Source organism: Numenius arquata, chromosome 18 (genome assembly GCF_964106895.1).
Source record: "Numenius arquata chromosome 18, bNumArq3.hap1.1, whole genome shotgun sequence".
Lineage (NCBI taxonomy): Eukaryota > Metazoa > Chordata > Aves > Charadriiformes > Scolopacidae > Numenius > Numenius arquata.
This window is the reverse complement of record NC_133593.1, coordinates 8845762-8866127: the sequence shown is the minus strand read 5'-3', so window position 1 is coordinate 8866127 and position 20366 is coordinate 8845762. Positions and strand designations below refer to the sequence as shown.

General features: G+C 54.3%; 2 protein-coding genes across 2 annotated transcripts in view; one reads left to right on the top strand and one right to left on the bottom strand.

Moving 5' to 3' along the window:
* Positions 1-4010, bottom strand: part of NXN (nucleoredoxin) — a 53088-nt gene extending 49078 nt beyond the window's left edge. Inside the window, exon 1 of the mRNA XM_074160425.1 lies at positions 3666-4010. Within this exon, the coding sequence (XP_074016526.1) occupies positions 3666-3983 (318 nt within the window). The 5' untranslated portion in view covers positions 3984-4010. The remainder of the gene's footprint in view (positions 1-3665) is intronic.
* Positions 4011-10401: 6391 nt separating this feature from the next.
* LOC141473106 (multidrug and toxin extrusion protein 2-like) lies at positions 10402-19920 on the top strand. The gene is made up of 17 exons (XM_074160424.1): positions 10402-10512; positions 12430-12531; positions 13079-13147; positions 13497-13645; positions 13805-13847; positions 14566-14610; positions 15019-15116; positions 15363-15460; positions 15782-15895; positions 16136-16203; positions 16490-16598; positions 16685-16760; positions 17085-17154; positions 17765-17897; positions 18281-18375; positions 18602-18683; positions 19076-19920. Exons 1-17 carry the CDS (start codon positions 10402-10404, stop codon positions 19309-19311), a joined length of 1698 nt encoding a protein of 565 aa, XP_074016525.1. The 3' UTR covers positions 19312-19920.
* The last annotated feature ends 446 nt before the right edge of the window (positions 19921-20366 follow it).

Genomic DNA, 20366 nt, shown 5'->3' with positions numbered 1-20366 from the left:
CCCATGTGAAAGGACCTACTCAACAGAGAATGTGCCCAATTTTTATTTTTTTTTTAGCAGAAGTGACAAAAATGTCCTACAGCAACACAGCACAGCAGGACAGCACGCTCCTGCCCTCCTCCAAAAGCCTGCATGCCACAAGCCCTTGAAGAACACCCAAATTTACTCCAAGGGTAGGTGGACTCTGCAGCAGAGATGGTCTGGAGGTCACCAAGAGAAGTCTGGGGTCCTCCCGACAGCAGGCGCCGGCGGACATCAGGGCACGTAGACAGACGGGGGCTGTTTACATTACCGAGGTTCTCAGTAGCAATCAGGAATTAAAGCTGTTATTAAATCAAACCCTCCAGAACTTGAGCAGCTGTTCATGCAAACAGATAACAACAGGGTGACGTTAAACCAAAACCCCAAACGAAACAAAGACACGGAGCAACATCTCTCTCCCATGTTCGGCTCAGCAACGCCAGGCATTATCGGAAGACAAATCAATTATCAACAGCTGCGGAGAGCTACCCGAATCCGGGGCTGAACAGCTTAATTGAGGGATGTGTATCACAAGTTAAAGGCCTCCAATCTCATTTGGCACGTTACGGTTTTTGCTTCTTGAAAGAAACCCCAGTAATATGGCTGGCTGTGGCTCAGACAGAGGCATTATGCCATCCTCCTCATTAATCAAAGGCTTTCCCCACGTCCAGATGTTTGCTGACTTGTACGGCTTGCTTTTATTACTGGTTTGGAGACAGAAATTGCTATACGCTAAAGTTACCCAAATTCAACTGGTTGTTGCAAGACGCGCAGGCTGTTATGCCCTCGGTAACTGCACCCCGGCATTATTGAGTTACTGAGGCATTCAACGAAGAGTGGCTGTTTTCTTTGACAACCCATACTACTTTCACCAATAACCATGAGAGTACGATGCTGTTTTACTTATAGGACTGTGGGAATTTTTTCCTGTAAGCCCAGAAAGGAGCCTGTTTTATAAGACCTATCAATGTTCAGCGTTCGGAAGAGGGAGAAATGTAAAGAAAACACAGAGCACACCAAAGACAGACAAGGCACACACTGATAAAAGTTTCAGCAGGAAACCAGGACCGTAATAGCCCTATTATTCAATAACTCTGAGCAACAAAAATGATGCTACAACCGATGTGGGATAAGAAGTCACCTCTCCCCAAAACTTTCATGACCTCAGTAGATAAATTAACCAACTCTCCATGGGAAGCGTTGGCTGGAAGGGACCTCCGGAGGTCTTTGACCCTGCAGTCACCAACACGAGACCCCGTCGGCCATGGCTTCACCCAGCCAAACCCTGCAACCTCCCAGGACAGGGGCTCCGCAGCCTCTCCGGGGACTCAGGCTGAGAGCTCGGGGACAGAGCCCAGCTCTCTTGTTATCTCTATTCTGCATTTATAAGATCCCTTCCTTCCCATAAATCTATATAATTCTCTGGGGCTTGCCTCACATCGGGTTTAGGAGTAGCCTCTAGTGCAAAGGAACCGTAACTCAAAAGGACTGCCTACATTTTTCTAATGCTTTTGTTTTTAAACAAATTAAGCCCGCGAGGTACCGAACATATGCTAGACCTCCCCAGCTCCTGCTGGCATGTTTTTGAAAAATATGAAGTTTGTGCTTTTCTGGAGAGTCAGGTCATTAACCTGACTATTTAAAAATCAGCCTATTATACATGGAAACTTCTAACTGCCTGAACTACAGGTTATAAATCTCCTGTTTAGAAATCTGATATCCTGACATAATTGCCCTTTATAACTTACAAATAGGTTCTCTGTTATCCATAGATTAAGCTTCCTCCAAAGCCACATCACATCTGCTTAGTTTTGAAAATATACAGCATGATCTTCAATTACTTTACACTCTGCACAAAAATAATCCTGAATTTAACTCAGGGCTTCTTGGAATAAGAATTTAAGACCCCCATAATCTTTTTATTTCATGTTTTCTTGCAATCTAATAGATGGAAGTATTGGCCGGCATGTAAAATTAATGCCACCTTTCACTTCTACAATTTCCCAACCATTTAACTACATTGCAGAGGAATTCTTAAAGCAAATATGGCAAGCAAAAAGTCCCACCACCTAAATAATCTGAAGTGTTCTGTAGGGAAATGGCCAACTACTAATTGGAACCGCAATCCTTTCACGTCCCTGTAGGAAGAAGGTTTGGTTTTAAGGACACCGGATCATTTCTCTGAAGGACGAAGCTTCTGTTACAACTCCCCGTGTTAATGAAACTGATCTCAGTCCCCGAGCTGTGATGATTCCTGAAGCTCCCAGTCCCTGGACTTCAAAGGGGAAAACTGGGGGCCTTCAGCAGCACCATCCAGGTGCACAGCATTAAACACACCAGCTTTTGCAAAACCAGGGGCTTAGCGACAAAAATCTGTAGCAAACCAGCCAAAACGCTGAGCCTGGGTTTCAAAATAGCTACGCGTCTTCTCAGCGGAGGGGACACCACACGGCGCAGCCAGACGGACAGCCAACTTCTCCTTAAACGACTCCTTTGCCTAACGAACGGCACGAAGTGCTGGCAGAGGTGGGTCCGGAGACCCGTTCAGGAAGAAGTGGTCGCTCTCGTGCCAATACGGCCAACGCAGAGCCCGGACATGGACATGGACACGGACACAGGGGATGCCCGAGGGGGCTCACGGGTACCGGTGTTACCCCAATCCCCGGTGAAGCGGAGAACGCGCCTCGCCGAGAGCCGAGCCCAGGCTGCTTCCAGACCGGCAGCCGCGATCGCTCGCCGGAAAGATGTTTAGAAATGGCACAGTGGGGCACCATCTTTTTAATTCTTACTCAATAGTTTCCAGAGATTAGATTTGTAAAGGCTGCTTTTTTTTTTTTTCCCCCTTGTTTAAAAAAAAGAACACAAAAACTACCGATATCGGGAGCTCGTTGGGATCTGGAAGCCCAGCCTTCGCCTTCCTGTCCCTCACAGCCTTCCCCCTGTCTGCGTCTCACAGAGCGCTTTTTGTCTGATATCTGTCTTTCCAATTAAACTCTTCGGATGAGGGGCTGTAACTTGTGGAGTATCGACCACGCCAGCTGCTAAATGAAGAGGGATAACGAACACCATCGCACCAACTCGCCCGGCAGCTCCCCAAGCCGGGCTCCAAACTCGCTCCTCAACCACCAAACGCCCTCCCCACGGCCAGAGGAGGACACGGCCCCTTTTCTGTGCCCAAACCCACGCAGGAGCCCCGCGGGGGCCCTGTCCACGGCCCGCCCCGAGGCCTGCTCCCCTCAGCCCGAGCGGAGACGGGGGGTCCCGGCTCTGGGCTCGGAGGGGCGGCTACCGACACGCCTCACCCGCTCGCCCCGCTCCTTTACGGGACCCGCCACCTCCCGGGCCGGGCTCCCCCCACCCGTGGAAGGGGGACGGAAAGCCTGCGGGCTTTCCCCAACCGGAGGAGCCGGGCGAGGCGGCGTCGCCCCGCGGGACGGTAGCCGACATACACCAACCCCCCCCACCCCACCCCCTTCTCCTTTTCCCCCGGTTCCCCCCGGGAACTTTCTGGAAGGCGCCCACCCCGCGCCCCGCGGGACCCGCCCCGGCGAGCCCGGGGAGGGGAGGCCCGGCCAAGCCCCGCCGCCCCCAGACAAAGCCCGGGGCGCGCCCCCCCCTTTCCCCCGCCGGCCCCCCGGTCTCACCTTGCGGTGCTTGTCGGCGAAGGGCAGCGCCAGCCAGGGCATGGCCCGCACGGCCTCCTGCCACTGCTGCTGTTCCTGCTCCGCCGACACGAAGACGATCTCCAGGCGCTGCCCGCCGGCCGCCGCCGCCTCCCCCCTGAAGCGCCCGTAGAAGGCGGCCAGGCTGGCGCCGAGCTGGGCGCAGGAGCCGCCGAGGCTGCAGCCGAAGTAAAGCCCCACCAACGAGACCCCGCGGGCGGCCAAGGCCGACACGGCCACCTCCTCCCCGTCCGCCGACACCAGCACCTCGCCCAGCACCTCCGACAGGGCGCCCGCCATCCCGCCCCGCTCCGCTCCCCGCTCCGCCGCCGCAGCCCCGCGCCGACCGACGCCGGCCCCGCCCCGCCCCGCCAGGGGGCGCTGCCGCACGGCGCCCGCCTCCCGCACGGCCCGGCCCGGCCCGGCCCGGCCCCCTCCGCCCCGCTCCGGTCCCCGCGGTCACCGGCGGTCGCCTCCCACGGTGTGTCCCCTCCGCACGCGTGGGGTGGGACAGCCCGCCGTGAGTAAAGCCTCCTCCGGGCCTCAGTTCCCCCCCCCTGCCGGGCCCGGCTGCCCCCGGGAGAGGAGAAGGAAGAATGGCCGGTGGCCACCGCACAGGCGCCGGCCTTGTCCCCGCCGCTCTGTCCCCGCTGCCAGGAGACGGTGGCTGCTGGGGACCAGCTCGCCTTCACCCCGAGTTGCCCGTCCTGCAACACACACACCCCCCTCCCCAGCTCCCTGTGCGGTACCCGCACCCAGCTGGGTCACCCGTGGGACACTCGTGGGACACCCATGGAACACCCGTGGGACACTCGTGGGACACCCGTCCTTTAAATCCCTGCCCAGAGAAGGGCGGCTTCCAGCCGGCCCCCTGGGTGGGGGCAGAGCTGGGTTTCACAAAGCCAGCAGGAGAGCCCGTTTCGTCTTTTGTTTCCAAAATCTAACGTAAATAGGTGTTTACCCTTATCGATGGCGAGAGGAAAAACCTGAAAGCCGATCCGGAAAGTGTAAACACAAGTAAATTCGGCTACATTGAATTACACCGTCTGTCTGGCTGCAATACAGAAAGGAAATAAAGCATAAACAGTGACATGCAAACCAGGCTTTAAAGAGCATTTGCTCTTTGTAATCACAGTCTGTAATCTGCAAACCCGCAGAATCCACTGCAGCACGGATCCTCAGCCGCTCCGGACTGACATCCCTCCGGACTGACATCCCTCCGTCTGTCCATGCCACAGGGCCTGACCCGCTCTCGCCCCCACCAGAAAACACGCACCCTCTCTTCTCAAGCAAAATAAATGCGTAAGCGAGTGCGAGGCTGAGACCAGAGGATGGATTTGGGGGGGCTGAAGTTTCAGGGTTTTGGTTTGGAGCATCCGCACGTGTCCCCAGAGACAGCCAGCTGCACCGGCGCTGTCACAACACGTAGGCAGCAAAGTGTGTGCCCAGGTTGGACACCTCCACGTTACTTTCTGAAAGAGCCCCAAACTAGCCCTCTTAAATCTTGCTAGCTACTGTAAAAGACACCTTTATTTTTACAACACTTCCTTATTTGGCTTCTCATTTGGCGTCTTACTGTTGATGCTTTCAATTGTATTTAAAATCGTTGTATAGCATCCAGAGCCATTAGGGGATGCTTTATAAATACAATTAATTATCATTATTATTATTACAACTTTACAATCTCTCTTTTCTTTTGCCAAGACCTGCTCCCTAGAGGTGGTTCAAAGCAAGAGGAGTTTTGTCTTGTTTTTATTTGTCCTGCCTTATCTGCCTTAATTAAGTATTTGGGCTCTTCAGGGCAGGGAAGCTGTTTTTTAAGTCTGCGGCCCTGAACTCGACCAACCCATGTGGCGATATAAATATTCCGTTGTAAAAATAATATTTATGGCTGCAGTTAATTGGCGTGGCCCCATTTTTAGCGAACAAAGCAGAAGGAAGATGCTCTGTAATAGAGAAGAAACAAAGAGCATTTCTCGCTCTTAAAGAACAATAAAATAAAACGAGGAAACAGCTGTTCTTACCGGACAACACCGCAACGTGAGGTGTGACTGAAGTGAGGTTAAACCGTGTGAATGCTCGCAGGGCTCCCGCTGTGGGTGGGTGACTGCAGCAGAACCGAGGATTCAGGATGCCCGTTTGAGAACCAACTTGAGACGGTGGAATTAAAAAGCCGGGATGACATCACGGGGCTTTTAATAAGCAGTTTGTTTTCTGTAGAGAGTTAGCGCCAATCTGCATTTCCCTAACTCCTCTTCGCTTTTTTTTTTTTTTCTTTTTTTTTCCCCTAAGTGCTGTTTTTCACACTTTGGCTCGTAGATACTATTATTTTTCGGTATTTAGCGACGCGCCCGCGGGGCTCCAGCGCCACCTCCCGGGGACCGGGGCTGCCAGCGGGGGGGGCACCGGCACCCCCAGCCCTCACCCGGGCCTGCGGCAGGGAACGGGCAGAGAAAACTCCTGTACCAACAGCAGAGAGAACAGCCTGGTTCTGTCTTTGGGCTTTCCAGGGCACAAAAGGAGCCCCCGTTAATCGCCAGCAGACGCAGGGCTGCAGGGGACGGGCAGGCAGCAGCACACAGCGGCGGATGCGCAGCACTGTGGGGGCACCAAGGCTGTGAGATGCTACGCTTCTCATTGGCTTTTTTTTTTTTGGACAGGCAACTGCCTCATGGACACATTCCACCCACTGTAAATATCGGGTTTGAGCTTCTTTATAACCCTTCTTACAGAGGCGTGTCTGCACTAGCAAGCTGGGACAAATAATGGTGTGAAAAGTCCTGTTTGTGTGACTGTCCATGCCAAAAAATAGCATTTATGGGCAATAAGGACACCCAGGATGATTGGAGACCACTGAGAGCTGCCCACTCCCAAATTCAACCTTTCTGGCCATCGCGTAACCGCAGATCCTATAACCATTTCAGTGCAGCAGCTGTATCACCAGCCAGCAGCACTTAAAACATTATTAGACATTATGTTTTTTGACATTATTGAATATTAATCAAACCTTGGAGACACAGGGAGGAGTAGAACACTGATTCTTCTGCGTCTGAGAAAGCCGCATCAATCAGGAGGATGGACTTCAAAACGCTTAGGTGGGGTTAAACAGCAAAAACATCCCTGTGTACCCAGTAGAGAGGCTACCCTGTGGTAAGGGTCACTCTAGTCTACGATCATTGGCGTGTTTTGCTAACACACTTACTGTTTCCAAAATACAGTAACTTCCTTCACAGTCAGACCATCATGCAGGGGGAGCTATCTGAAGATGGCTATTCTGGCTCGTTCTCCCTGTTGACAAGCCCCAAATCCATGTGCTGTATCCGCTGATGGCTCTGACCATCTGATCCTACGCTGTGGCGCCTAAGTAAAAACTAATTTGGTTGCAAAAGGCTCTTTATTTTTCAATTTAGCTGTATTCTGAACTCCACATTGCAGAGAGGGGAGTGAATTTTCCATGGTATCTGGCCATCAGCCAGCAGCAAGGACTCGTAAAAGAAAGGGACACTCTTCAAACAGTCGAGTGTTTGACATAAATCCATTGTGCTCTGACATTTTTCTTATTTGGTAGCTCTTAATCAGAATGGTTCCAGACACGGTACATTTGTGGGGTTTATTTTAGTAACGGGATGTTGGCTGCGTTTCAGAATATGGACATACATATCTAGAGAAAGCCCTGGATACTCATCCTGCTGGAAATCCGCAGAAAAAAAAGGCCTAATTCTGCTCTACAGATGATGCGAGCAACTGCAATCCTTCTCCCTTCCGCTGTTTTCTTCTGGATTCACATCAGCATCACTGAGAACTGCACAGGGCAGGCCATCTGTCTGCTCCAGATGGTTTGTAGCTGGTCACACATTAACTCCTTTAAACAGGTCTGCGTTAAGGTATGAGCCTTCCCAAACGCTGCTCCAAATTTGCTGGAGGTCTAAAATGACTGAGTTCAATGATGTTATGCTCCAAAGGAATTTGACCCTTCAAATTCTTCTAACTGATGTCGCAATACTGTTAATATCCGCATTGCTGAGGGCAGCTTGGTGCGAGGCTTGGTGGTACCTTTGACCCTCCCCATCTGTCGGGGGGCTCCGGCAGATGAGCCCTGCCAAATCTTGCTGGGCAGCTGGCAAAGTCCCCATCTGTTGTGCCAGTGACCAGGGGAGACCTCGGGGCACCCCCACACTCATCAGATCAGGTCCTGGGGTGCCTGTGCTGCTTCCCAGCAAGACTGGAACCCACATGTGATCACAGAAACAGAAAACAGCTCTTCTGAAAGCAAATGTAGTTGATTTGAAACAGCAACAGCAAAACACAAGAAGAGGGTTTCAGTTGCAGACCATCTATGTGTGTTTGGGTCTCTAGGGGCTAGTCCAGTACCTGGGTCCTGGGGCTGGGAGGTAACTTTTCTCCCCTAAACCTTTTTAAAGTTCCCCTTGTTCTTTTCAAAGTCCTTTTCCCCAGGTTTCTGCCTGATTCTCTGCCGCCTCTTTGCCAGCCCAGGGTATTGATCTCAGCAGGGTCACAAGTAAACTTCAAAGGGACTTACACTTGTGCTACTTGTTGAGGACCCCGAATGGCACCATCTGAGCCTTGTCACTTCCCCTCCTGCCTCCACATGAGACAATGGCACTGAAGGAATGCCCTGGCCATCACACAGGCATTGCACCACCAGCCAGGACATGCACTGTTCACTGCTGACTACTTCTATTTCTTCATAGCTGCCACTAAAGTCCCATCCTGCGGTCAGCACAGGCACCCAACCGCCTGCTGCTCTACAGGCCACAGGGGAGGGAAGGGTCACAGAGAGAAGAACCAGCCCCAGCTCACCAAGCCCTGCACAAAGCCATGCCATCCAGAGCAAATGCCAGCGACATTTGCTGCCTTTTACCTAGCACGAAACTGGAGTGACACCTTCTCTTTCATTTCTTCAGCCCCTTTTCCACCCTCAGAAGATGTGGCGGAGGTTTACACACTGGCTGCCTTAACAACAGCATAAAAATCCCCGTTTAGCCTCTTTTCAGTGGTGCTGAGCAGTCCCATCTGCAGCTGAGCACACTGGATGGTGAGAGCGCTGAGCATCCAGGGCAAGAAAGGCCTCGAGTCTCTGAAACATTCATATAAGAGTCTGGCTTGAAGTGTCTGTGGCTGAAAACGTTGGCCCAGGACATTTCCATTCTGCAGTTTGTTCCTCTCCTTTCCTCCACTGGAGAGTAGCAGAGTTCACCTGGGCCCAGCCTGTGCCTGCTGCGAAGGACATCAGGGTGGCTCAGGCCACCCAGGGTGGGCCACGGTGATGGGAACACCACTGAAGGAAGAAGAAACTGTTCCAAAGTTGAAATATGCTCCCAAACTTTACGTTGAACTTCACATTGTTCTTTCCTCATTCGTGAAAAGATTTTGGTGATCTGTGAATAAAATCCTTTGGCTACGCTGAAACACGCGTTTCTTAAAGAACCAACTTCAGGTAAATTTTGCAAGTTGCTCTTTCCCCCTTGACTACCACCAGAATCAGGAGGAACTCAAGACCAGACTGCAGCAGCAGCGGGCACTTTGTCCTGAAATACCCTGATTTCATCATGGCACATAAAATCAGAGTGGCTGTGACTCACCACTGCTACTACACAATTTTTCATGATGTCATATGATACCTGAAGGGGCAAGGGGGTAAGTGAAACATTAACGAGACTTTACATTTCTGAGTGGTGGTGACACCACAGCTATACGGCACCGAGGCAGTGTTTAAACAGCTGTAAAACCAAGCCCCACTTTCCACTGCAATTTTCCGTGCATTAGAAATAGATTTGGTTACAGCTACTTGGTTACAAGCACCTGCACTTAGGTAGAATTTCACTCCCGTAACAACCCAAGCTCTCACCCAAACCAAAGCTCCTTCTTGCCAGGTGCCAGGCAAACATAGCCGTGGCCACCCCAGCCAAACGTGGGGTCCAGCAGCCCCTCTTCAAACCTTTGCACCTTGGCAGCTGGGATCCAGCCTGTGGGGTGGGAATGGCTTGTCTGGGGGGCGATCCCCAGGTCACCCTGTTCATGAGGTGCTGGAGGAGGCGGGGATGCTGCCTCCCAACGTTTTCACAGACTGATGGCAGAGGGGACATCCCTGTGGTCCTGGAGGATGTGCTGAGACATCCCTGCCTTTGACAGGTCCCTATGGTGGGGGACCCAGCCCACAGCCAGCACATGGTGGGTCCCAAGCCATTGCTGTACAAGGAGGTCCCCAGTCCATAGCTGCCACCTGGGGTGGGGTTCTCTTGACCACTGGTGACCCTGGTCAATGTGCGTGCGATCCCCGGGGGATCTCCATCCCATAACCAACATGTAGGAGGGCTTTCTCTTGGTTAACAAATAGGGGGTCCCCCTGCTCCCCACACAGCAGGGATCCAAATCCCTCAGCAGCACATGTAGGGGGCGTCCCCAAGCCCCCCCAAACCCACGGTGGGCTCTGGCCAACACGTGGGGGGAGGATCCGCAGCTCCTGCCGACCCACGGAGGGATCCCCAACCCACGGACGCTGGGGTGGGCGGAGGGTCCCCAGCCCTAAACCGGTGCACGGAAAGGACCCTGCCCTCCGGTGCAGTACCGGCCCGCACCGCCCACAGCCGGCAGCCCCCCGGCCGCGGGGGCGGGGAGGCGGCCCCGGCCGTCCCCATAAGGCGTGCGGGAGGCGGTGGGGGCGGCCGTAGCGGCGGCGGCAGCGGCGGCGCGGCCCATGGCGGCGGCGGGCGGGGCGGTAGCGCGGTGCCTGCGGGGCGCCCGCCGCCTCCTGCCCGCGGGGGCACGGCGGGAGAGCTGCGAGCTGGCCCGGCTGGCGGGGCCCGTGGTGAGAGCCGGGGACGGGGACACAGGGGACGGGCCGGTTTTGGCGGCGGCGGCGGGGGGGGGGGGGGGGGGGGAGGGAAGGACGTCCGCGGCGCTGAGATGAGGGGCCGGGGATCGCCGCGGGGCTCGGGCGACCGGAGCCTGGCAGCGTGTCCCGGTCACCCCGGGCTGCGGAGGAGCCCTCGGGCCCCGACTGGCCCCGGGAGCGGCTCCGCGGCGGGCTGAGCCCTACCGCCGCTCGGTCCCGGGGCTTCCCGTGCCCTCCACGTCTGCTGAAGTCACAGCTAGGATTAAACGGCCACCGTTCCTTTCTTAATTGTCACCCACGTGCTTATTCTCTGCCACCGGAATTCCTGTTGCTGTCCAGCCCGGTCCGTGCCCCCTGCTCCATCAGAGCCTGGCAGCAGGGTGTGAAAAGAAGAGCTGGGCACGGGGGGGGGGGACAAGCTGTTAAATTGCTCTGGGAAACCAGTCTGTAGCTCCAGCACTGCCCCTTCTGCGAAGGGAAGCCCTCATCACAGCCCTGATCTAGATCCATTGCGCATCAAGTTCTGTGCTTTGAATCTTCTACTCCATCCAGTAAATGAGTAGCAGCTTATTATGGAACAGGTTGCCCAGAGAAGCTGTGGATGCTCCATCCCTGGAGGTGTTTAAGGCCAGGCTGGATGGGGCTTTGAGCAACCTGGTCTGGTGGGAGGTGTCCCTGCCCATGGCAGGGGGGTTGGAACTAGATGGTCTTTATGGTCCCTTCCAACCTGAACCATTCTGTGATTCTGTATAACTGATGAACTTCTCATAGACGCCCTCCCTGACACCAAAGCACTGACCTGCTGTGATCTGGCAGCAGAGGAAGTATAGAAGGGTTTCGGTTTCTGTAGCTGAGTACATCAGCCCCAGCTCAGTCCCCTCAACCATTCCACCTGTGGCACAGCCCGCTTCTCTGTGTGCCCAGATAACCTCAAAACCAAACCTACAGCTGTCATTAGTTAATTCTCATTTCATGTCAAACCCTGCACTGGAACAATCATGGAGGTATGGACCCTCCTGCCAGGATTACTCACAGCGGGTCGAACATGCCCAGGCCTGGCAGGAAGACTGCATCCGGGGAGCGGTGGAAGGTCTGGAGAGGAGAAGGTTTTGTTCTGTTCTTCCTCTGACCCCACAGGAGCTGGTTCTCCAGCAGCGCTGGGCTCTTGGCTTGCCACCTGCTGGGTGGAAAGGAGCGTGAGCAGACCATGGGCAAGGTCCCCAACCGTGCCCACCCCTCAGCGAGTATAAATGTCTCTGACTCCTACCACCTGGTTCTAGCTGTGCCATGACTCCCTGCCTCGGACGCCTGTAGAGGGGCCGTCCTCTTGCCAAGGGAAAATGAGGTCTGGAGTGCAATCTCTGCTACAGCATCCTAATAAAGTCTTGCTGTAGCCTCTGGCGAGGAACAACCGGGCTGGACTTGGCATCTCTCCAGGAGGAGAGGACACTGTGGTTTGGGAAGAGAGTTTTCCCCAGATGCAAAAAAAAAAAAAAAAAAGTGTGGGAAAAGCATTGGGATTTTTGATTTTTCCCTGTCTATGCATCTTTCATCCTGGAAAAGAGGATTTCTAGTGAAGCTGTTAAGCCACACACAAACAAGGTCATCTGCCAGATTGGCTGCGTAACACCAAAATACCACAGGGCAGGTAGAAACCTGCTTTGAAAGACAAAGCCATGGAGAGCCCGTGTGAGTCCTAGAGCTGGCTCCTCTGCCCCCGCAGAGCTGGTGAGCAGGGACGGGTTCCCAGAGCCCTGGCCTTGAGGTGAGGCGCTGCATTGACAGCAGGAAACACAACTGTTCATAGTCCGACTCCTGGGGGAAGGGTGGTGTTTCTCAAGTCCTAATTGGTCCTCATCTCACCTCCTCCTCCTCCTCCTCCCATCCTAGTTTGTCGCCCAGCTGCTGGGGCTCCTGATCAGTGTGGTCAGCTCCATCTTCTGTGGTCACCTGGGGAAAGCCGAGCTGGATGCTGTGACGCTGGCCGTCTCCGTATGTATTATTGATTCTGCTGTGATTTAAAACATACAAATTATGTGTCGCTAAAAGAAGAAGGAGAAAAAGCAAAGCCTTTAGGGATGTATGTGTGAGGACTCTGCCTGTAAACACAGCCTGATGCAACGCAAACATCACATCCACCAAACCCTTCTTTCTTTTGCCCCGAGCACAGGCAGCAGATGGGAACTGAGCAGTCAGTGGCTATGCCAGTGCAAGGCCAGTGCCTGGGCAGGGACCTGGAGCCTGTGACCAGCTCTCTGGACCCACCAGACCTGGGGCTGTGCATGTGGCTAGGAGCAGCACTGTTTGTGGCCCTTTAGATATTCACCCCGTGCTAGAGGATCCTATTCCACACCAGACGAGAAAAGAGGCTGTTTAGCTAACCAGAATATGTTATTCTGAGAAATAGAGAAGGGCTGGAAACCTTCCAAAAAACTTGTAGCAGAACTGCCTCCCCACCCAGCTGGGAGGGACACAGTGCTTTTGGCCAGGTCCCCTGTCACACTGCCTTGCAACCCAAGTCCCTTTGTCTCTCTTGCAGGTTATCAATGTGACGGGCATCTCCATTGGTTCTGGTTTAGCCTCAGCATGTGACACGCTGATGTCCCAGGTCAGTAGCAGCTCCCCCTTTCCCTGTGCCTGGCAGGGTTCGATTGGTGGTGTCTCACCTCCTGTGTGGTGTGATCTGGGCAGCGGGCGGGAGGATGGCAGCTTCCAGCCAGCACAGGGCTACAGATGCACTGGCTGGAGCCTGCTCCCTCCCTGCAGCTCCTCCAAGGAGCCCTGGGTCATGCCTGCGTAGCAAAGGGATGTGCAATCCACCTGAGAGCCAGTTAAACCCAACCAGCCCGGCCACTAGCCACACTAGCCACTGCAGGGTGTGGGAAATGCATTTAATCAGCCCGTTGCTGCCCTTTGGTTCCCTGTATCGCTCACCTTGGTCCTCTCTCCTGACTCAGACGTATGGCGGCAAGAACCTGAAGCAGGTGGGCACCATCCTGCAGCGGGGGATCCTCATCCTGCTGCTGTGCTGCTTCCCGTGCTGGGCACTCTTCATCAACACTGAGCAGATCCTCCTGCTCATCCGACAGGACCCTGAGGTCTCCAGGTCAGGGGTGAGATCGAGCCCTTCTGGATGAGGCATTTGGCTGTGGCTGGGTTGCCACACAGCGTTGAAATCAAGGCTCCGTGGAGCTTGAGTGCAACGCTGCTTGGCTTGGCTCTTGCTTTGCTGTTTCATTCATTGGGGAAACAACTCTCTTTCCAGGTTAACTCAGGTCTACGTGATGATCTTTATTCCAGCACTTCCTGTAAGTTGCTGCTAAAGCTGTTAGAAGCTCTATATTTCTCAGTAACATTAGGGGAAAGGAGGGGAGGGTCTTTGCTCTGCAGATCCCAGGGCAGCAAGGTTTAGGGTTTTACAACGTGCCCCTTGATCTTGGGCCTTAACAGATGCGTATTGGCCAGCAGCTGCTGGACCAGCAAACATCCATCTTACCGTGCAAAGGCTTTTACTGCAGGCCACGTCTCTGCACAACACGTAACTGGTGGTGGACATTGGAACCAGGGGCTCCAGGGCTCACTCTTAGCCCTGAGATAAAGGCTGCAGCTTGCTGTTCACACGCGCTCATAGCTGCTGGGCTCTTGGCTAGTTACGCCGTCTCTCTGGAGGGACTCCTCTAAGACACCTGGGCAATAAGTGTCTGTAGGTTAATGTTTTCTTTCAAAGTTTCCAGGCTCTCGTGTGCTGATGAGGAAGCACAGGAGATTTCCCATTTGGAGACGGATCTCTCCTCCCCAGTGGGAATGGGAGGTGCCTTTTGTTATTCTTGGGGTGCAGCCAGTGCTGGCAGATGCCACACTTCATCCAGACCACAGGAGCAGGGTGTCGGGCAGCGTGACTGGCTGGGGTACCCCGAGAAGGCGATGGGGGGAGCTGAGGGGAGGACCTGTCTGTGAGTGTTAAATGATGGCTGGCTGTTGAACCATAGTGTGGCAGTGCTGATGAAATAATCCTGGTTCTTGCAGGCGGCGTTTCTGTACCAGCTACAGACAAGATATTTACTAAGTCAGGTATTGTATAACTAGCCAGTTTCTGGGCCATAAATTAAAAGCACTCGCAGGAACATGGATAAAGTTGGGGATCTAAGTTCATCCTGTCCTGGGGAGAGCTGGGCTGAGGAATGTGTGAGGCACAGCCCTCAGCTGGACCTGCAGGACAGGAAGAGCTTATGGGAACCACACTTAGTTTTCTCCATTTCCCCATTGCTACCTCCCAGCTCTGCACTTTGGTGATTGCATGAGCTCCTGAGCCCTGCATGCTGCCTTCTGCACCTCTAACACAATCCAGCTTTACCTGAAACAGGAGCAGCCTTCTTGCCCTTCTCCCTGGGCACTGATGAAGGTTTCCCCTGTGTTTGCTTGATGGGGGCTTGGGCAGTGCTGGGGAAACAAACTCCAAAGTCTTTCCTTGGCTTCCAGGCGATCATTTTGCCGCAGGTGTTGACGGGGATTGCAGCAAACATCCTCAATGTGGCCATGAATGCCTTCTTCCTATATGCGCTGAAGCTGGGCATGGTGTAAGTGTGAGCAGAGGTGGTGACAGCCTCTCCGTGGGTGCAGGAGTTGGTTTGGGGCTGTGGTGGTGTCCTGGGTGCCCAGTTGTGCCGCGCTCTGACCCTAGCCAACTATCTTGGAAAGATAAGGCTAGAGGGATCTGCCCCATATCTGCAACAAGGCTTGTATGGGAGCCACGAGGTCTCTCCTGCTGTTGCTGAGGTGGTGGAGCAGGGTATCATTTGTAATCTGCCTGTTTCTCTCCCCAGGGGCTCTGCCTGGGCTAACACTGTTTCTCAGTACACCCAAGCCATTCTCCTCTTCCTTTACGTGTGGTGGAAGAAGATCCATGTGGAGACCTGGGGAGGTACTGTTTATAGCTTAGTCCTTCAAAATACCAGTGACTGGCCCTGGAGATTTGACCCTGTCACCAGCACCCATGGTGTAGGTCTGACAAGGAGATTACCATCCCCTCATGGCGAGTAGATGCTGTAAGTTGTGACCCCCCAAGTACATTCTTGCTGATCACCCTGGCTCAGGAATGCATTGTGGTACAGCAAGACTAGGCTTATGTCCTGTGAGCTGTGACTTGTGGTGGTTGTCCTCAGTGTCCAGAAGAGCATATGGTTCCCCTTTGGGGGAGGAGAGGGAGAACATGCATTTGTTCAGCTTCACTTCCTCTTTGCAGGTTGGACCAGGGACTGCCTCCTGGACTGGGGCTCCTTTATCCGGCTGGCGGTGCCTGGCATGCTCATGATGTGTATTGAGTGGTGGACCTTTGAGATCGGGAGCTTCTTGGCAGGTGAGTCTAAATCCTTTTTCTCCTCTGGTTCAGCAGGTCATCTTCCAGCCATGCCTGCTCTGGTGGCTGCCTCTTGAGCGTGTCCCCAGAGAACATCCTGCCAGCAGCCTCCTTGCCTGTAGGGTTGGTTCTGCAGGATGCTGCATCTGTTAGATGGGAACCATATAGTCACCGTCCCTTTGTCAGCAAAGGAGAATTTTTAATTCTGACCTAATGAAGGAAGTGATGAATCTTTTCCAGGGCTGCTCAGTGTGGTGGAGCTGGGTGCGCAGTCTGTCATCTACGAGCTCTCCTCCGCAGCGTACATGGTAAGGCCTGGGCATATTAAAGCAAGATCAGCCTGGGAGGAGCCCCCAGACAATGGCCCTGCAGATCAAGGCTGGGGAGGGAAGCCAGGGTGGGAAGGAGGAGTCGGTACCTGGCAGGTGATGACTTTCAGGCCTGTTCTGCAGCTGCACATCCAGGGAATGTGCTCCAGATGGAAAATCCCTTTCCTGCAGCAATGGCAATTTGCCCCAAATTCCCTGCTGGGGCAGAAGAAAATTGCTGCAGGTTCTATTGCCCCTCACCTCCTCCTTGCCTCCTGCTACTCAGGTGCCTCTGGGCTTCAGCGTGGCTGCGAGCGTCAGAGTGGGCAATGCCTTGGGATCGGGCGATGTGGTGCAAGCCAAGACCTCTTGCATCACTGCGCTGCTGTGCACAGGTCAGCCCAGGTCCTGCAGAGGGGAATAAAGGAGCAGCACTTGCTGCCCTTGAGGCAAGCAAGTGGACTATTTCTCTTTCTTTCAGGAGTTTTTGCTGTAGTGGTTGCAACATTACTGGGAACCCTAAAGGATGTGGTGGGATACATCTTCACCAGTGACAAGTGGGTTAACAGCTTTCTTTTGAGTATTATTAGCTGCTTGGAGGGAGTGATTTATATCCCAGGAGCTGCTCAGAAGCTGCTGACGTAGTTCATAAACCTCCACCTGGCAACCCTGTTCCCCAAAGGTTTCTCCCCACTGCCCAGTGTCACTGGGCAGCATGGATGCTGCTGACAGTGGGCCACTACCATGGTGGTACCCAGGTTGCATGCATCCCCCCAAGTGTCGTGGGCTGGGATCAGGCTGAGGAAGATATGTCAGAACCAGAGTCCCTTGGGACCAGGCTGTGCTGCTTTCCCTGACCAGTATGTACATCTTCCCAACAGGGAGATCGTTATCTTGGTGTCCAAAGTGATGATCATCTTTGCTCCGTTCCACTTGTTTGATGCAGCAGCAGTGAGTATTCCAGCATGTGGAGCAATTCCTTCTCTGCAGGTTTGGGGTACAATGGAGACTGCAAAGCTGCCTCTAGCTGGCTCTTGATCCGTTAAAATGATACGGAGAAGCAAACTGCTAAACTGTGAAAGCAGCTGCTTGCATTACCTATGGCACCCCAATGTCCCCCCGTGCTTGTAGTTGCCCATTGGCATTGCTGTAGGACAACCCAGTTCTCCTCCTTCCCCCCCGACAAGGCTTCAGCTTTTTATTAGTTTGTCAGAGCAGCACAAGTGAGCAGCTGGATCTTCAGAGATGTCAGATACTCGCAGCGTAGCAGCAGTGCTCACACAACTTTTCAGATAGTATCCCTTGATAGAGGGACACCGTCCCCCTGCCAGCCTTTCGGTGTCTGCAGACAGCTCCATGTTCTGCGCCTCATTCAGCAGCTGGAACCAGAGGAGCCCTGCACCATGTGTTGTGTGATGTGGCTTTGGTCCCTCTTGGCTCTGCGGGACAGCGCTGTGGCTTCCCCATGCACAGGGCTGTGCCGTTCCCCAGAGTTCCTGTGGTGGTACCTTCCATAGCACGTGCTGTCCCATATATTGATCCCTCTGCCTGCTTTCCTTAGGCGACCTGTGGTGGTGTGCTGCGAGGTACGGGGAAGCAGAAGATGGGTGCTATCGCCAACGCTGTCGGCTATTATGCCATTGGCCTCCCCATTGGCATCTCACTGATGTTTGTGGCTGAGATGGGGGTGGTAGGTACGTGTGGCCTTCATTTGGCTTTGTGTGAGCTGCCATCATTGCTTCTGCTGGGCCAGACCCTGTGCTTTGAGTAAAGTCTCAGTCCTGGAACTTGTGCTCAGATCTTCCTTTCTATTGGTGGGGCTGGATTGCGCTCTGAAGCACTTCGCTGAAGCAGGCTCTGAGTAGCCTCCATCAAGTGGGGGACTGAGATGTCCCAGTAAATCCAGGCTTGGTCCCAGCATAGGACAGCCTCAGGAGTTGTCTCTTCTTGAAGCCCCTCAGGGCAGCTCTCCCATCAAGACTGAGCTAGACATGGGGCAATAATCTGACCCCACTGAAGTCCTTGGCAAAAGCAGGCTTTCCCCAAGCCCTCCCTGAAGTAACTCTCCATCCTGCAGGCCTGTGGGTGGGGATGATCGTTTGCATCTCTCTGCAAGCCCTTTCCTTCTCGGCTTTTGTCATGCGCATGGATTGGAAAAAAGCTGCAGAAGAGGTGAGACTTGTGTTCTAGTAACTCCTAAAAGATGTTCCTTGAGTTCCTGCCCCACTGCAATGCCACAGCCCTCTGGAGGGAGGCAAAAGTGAAATGGAATCTGTCCTCGAGGCATCGATTTGGTGCTGACCGTGCTTGCTTTGGGAGGGTGGAGGGAGGAGGCTCAGGTTTGCTTGGCTGGGCAGGACACCCTTGCTCTGAGACCAACTCTTCTGTGTGTTTTCAGGCTCAAGTCCGAGCTGGACGGAAAAAGCAACTGGAAGATGTGAACTCCAATGGCACAGCTGCTAACAAAACAACTGCTGTGGGTAGGTAACCAGGCCCAAATTCTCCAGCCAACCCTTCCTTTCCTTCGCAATCATGGCAGCCATGTCTGTCCTGCAGGCCCAGATGGCTAGAAAGAGCACAGTGTCTGGTGCTGGTCCCAGGCCAGCGGCACTTCTCCTGTACTTAGTAGTGGGGTACAAGGTACACCGTTACGCCAGTCACCACCCTGGCTGCTCCAGGGGAAAGCCTGGACTGCCAGCCAGTGTCTGCCTTACCTGGGAACGTGTGCCACTCTGCTTATGGCATGTCCCGGTGTCCCCGAGCCTTGGGAAAGGACCCTCAGGACTGTCACTAGTGCTTGTGCAGCATCAGACAGGGTTACCCTGACTTTGCAGCTTGGCTTCTCTGCAGCCCTTGCTTCTGTCTTGCACAGATTACATCTCCGTTGACACGGACACTGTGGACACCGTGGTCCTGCCCGAGAGCATCGTGGGAGGCGAGAGGCAACCTGACCACCAGCTCATCACGCAGGAGGAGCCTGCTGTCGTCCCTGCTCCTCCTGCTCTGGTATGGAGGGCCCTGATCATCCGCCGTGTGCTGGCTGCTGCCACCGCCGTTGCTGTCCTGCTGGTGGGCATACTGGTCCGGCTGCTGACCAGCAACGGCTAGAACCAGTGACACTGGGGAGCTGTGCACAGAGCGAGAGGGCACGTGGTCATGTCCCAGGAGGATGGTGTGGGGGATGGAGTTCCCCCTCAGTTCCTTGTAAAGAGTCACTTTGCTCAGTTTCTGATTAACTCGCAATGTTTTATCCCACACGCAGAGTTCTTAAAGGGGGTGAGGGTGTAGCACCTGGAAAGAAAGTGCTTGAGAGCTGGTCTGTCTTGCACTGCACCGGGATGTCACTCATGACAGGCAGGAGTGTATCCTGGGGCTGGCCCGGGAAGGAGACGGGGACCTCGTCCTGCTTCCTACTCCCTGGGGGCATTTGTCCATGGCATTTGCAAATGGCAGAGGCTCTTGCTGCCCACGTTGCTTTTCCTCACGCACCGGTCTGTGCCATCATCTCGGCGTGGCAGAGCCCACTCGCTACCTCTGCGGCAGCGCAGAGCACGGCTGATCTTGTTAGAAGATGGCCGAGTCCTCCAACTGCTGCCGGGGCGTGGGGCGCTGGCCACTGGCCCTGCTCTCCCTGCTGCGTGGCAGGCACAGGGCCTAAAGCAACTCTTCTTTGCACTTTTGTAAGGTGGGATTTTGATACAATAAAGTTTTCTGAGTAAATGTTGGGCTGTTAATGTGGTGCGAGCGTGACCCCGGTTGTTGGCAGGACTAAGCTGTGAGAAGGAAGACGTGTGCCTGGTTCCTGCACCATGGTGGGCTTGCCCAGGGTCTAACCTCTGCCTCCTGGCCCTGCGCTTTGAGGCTGGCTCTGGGTGCAAGGACAGCCAGGGGCTTGTTTTAGCTGGGCTTGCAGAGGTACAAGCAGGGCTTGTGCACCTCGGCTGCTCCCACACTGTTGCCGAGCTGTGTGGGAGAGGGTGGTGTGGGGCACAACCCTACAGATCTGCCAAGGAAGGGCCATGTATCTTAATGCAGATGCCCCCAGCACTGCCTGCCCACCCCTGCCCTCAACACCGAGCCCCTCGGGACCGGTCCCAGGCTCTTACCTGCAGCAGCGAGGCCACTGCCTTATGGCACACGCTAGCCATTGGAGGTGAACACCA

Excerpts from the sequence above, each read along its gene's own strand:
- LOC141473106 (XM_074160424.1), top strand. The coding sequence starts at position 10,402 with ATGGCGGCGGCGGGCGGGGCGGTAGCGCGGTGCCTGCGGGGCGCCCGC. Across the intron at positions 12,532-13,078 it reads CTGTGACGCTGGCCGTCTCC|GTTATCAATGTGACGGGCAT; the intron begins GTATGTATTATT and ends TCTCTCTTGCAG. Across the intron at positions 16,204-16,489 it reads TCTCCTCCGCAGCGTACATG|GTGCCTCTGGGCTTCAGCGT; the intron begins GTAAGGCCTGGG and ends CCTGCTACTCAG.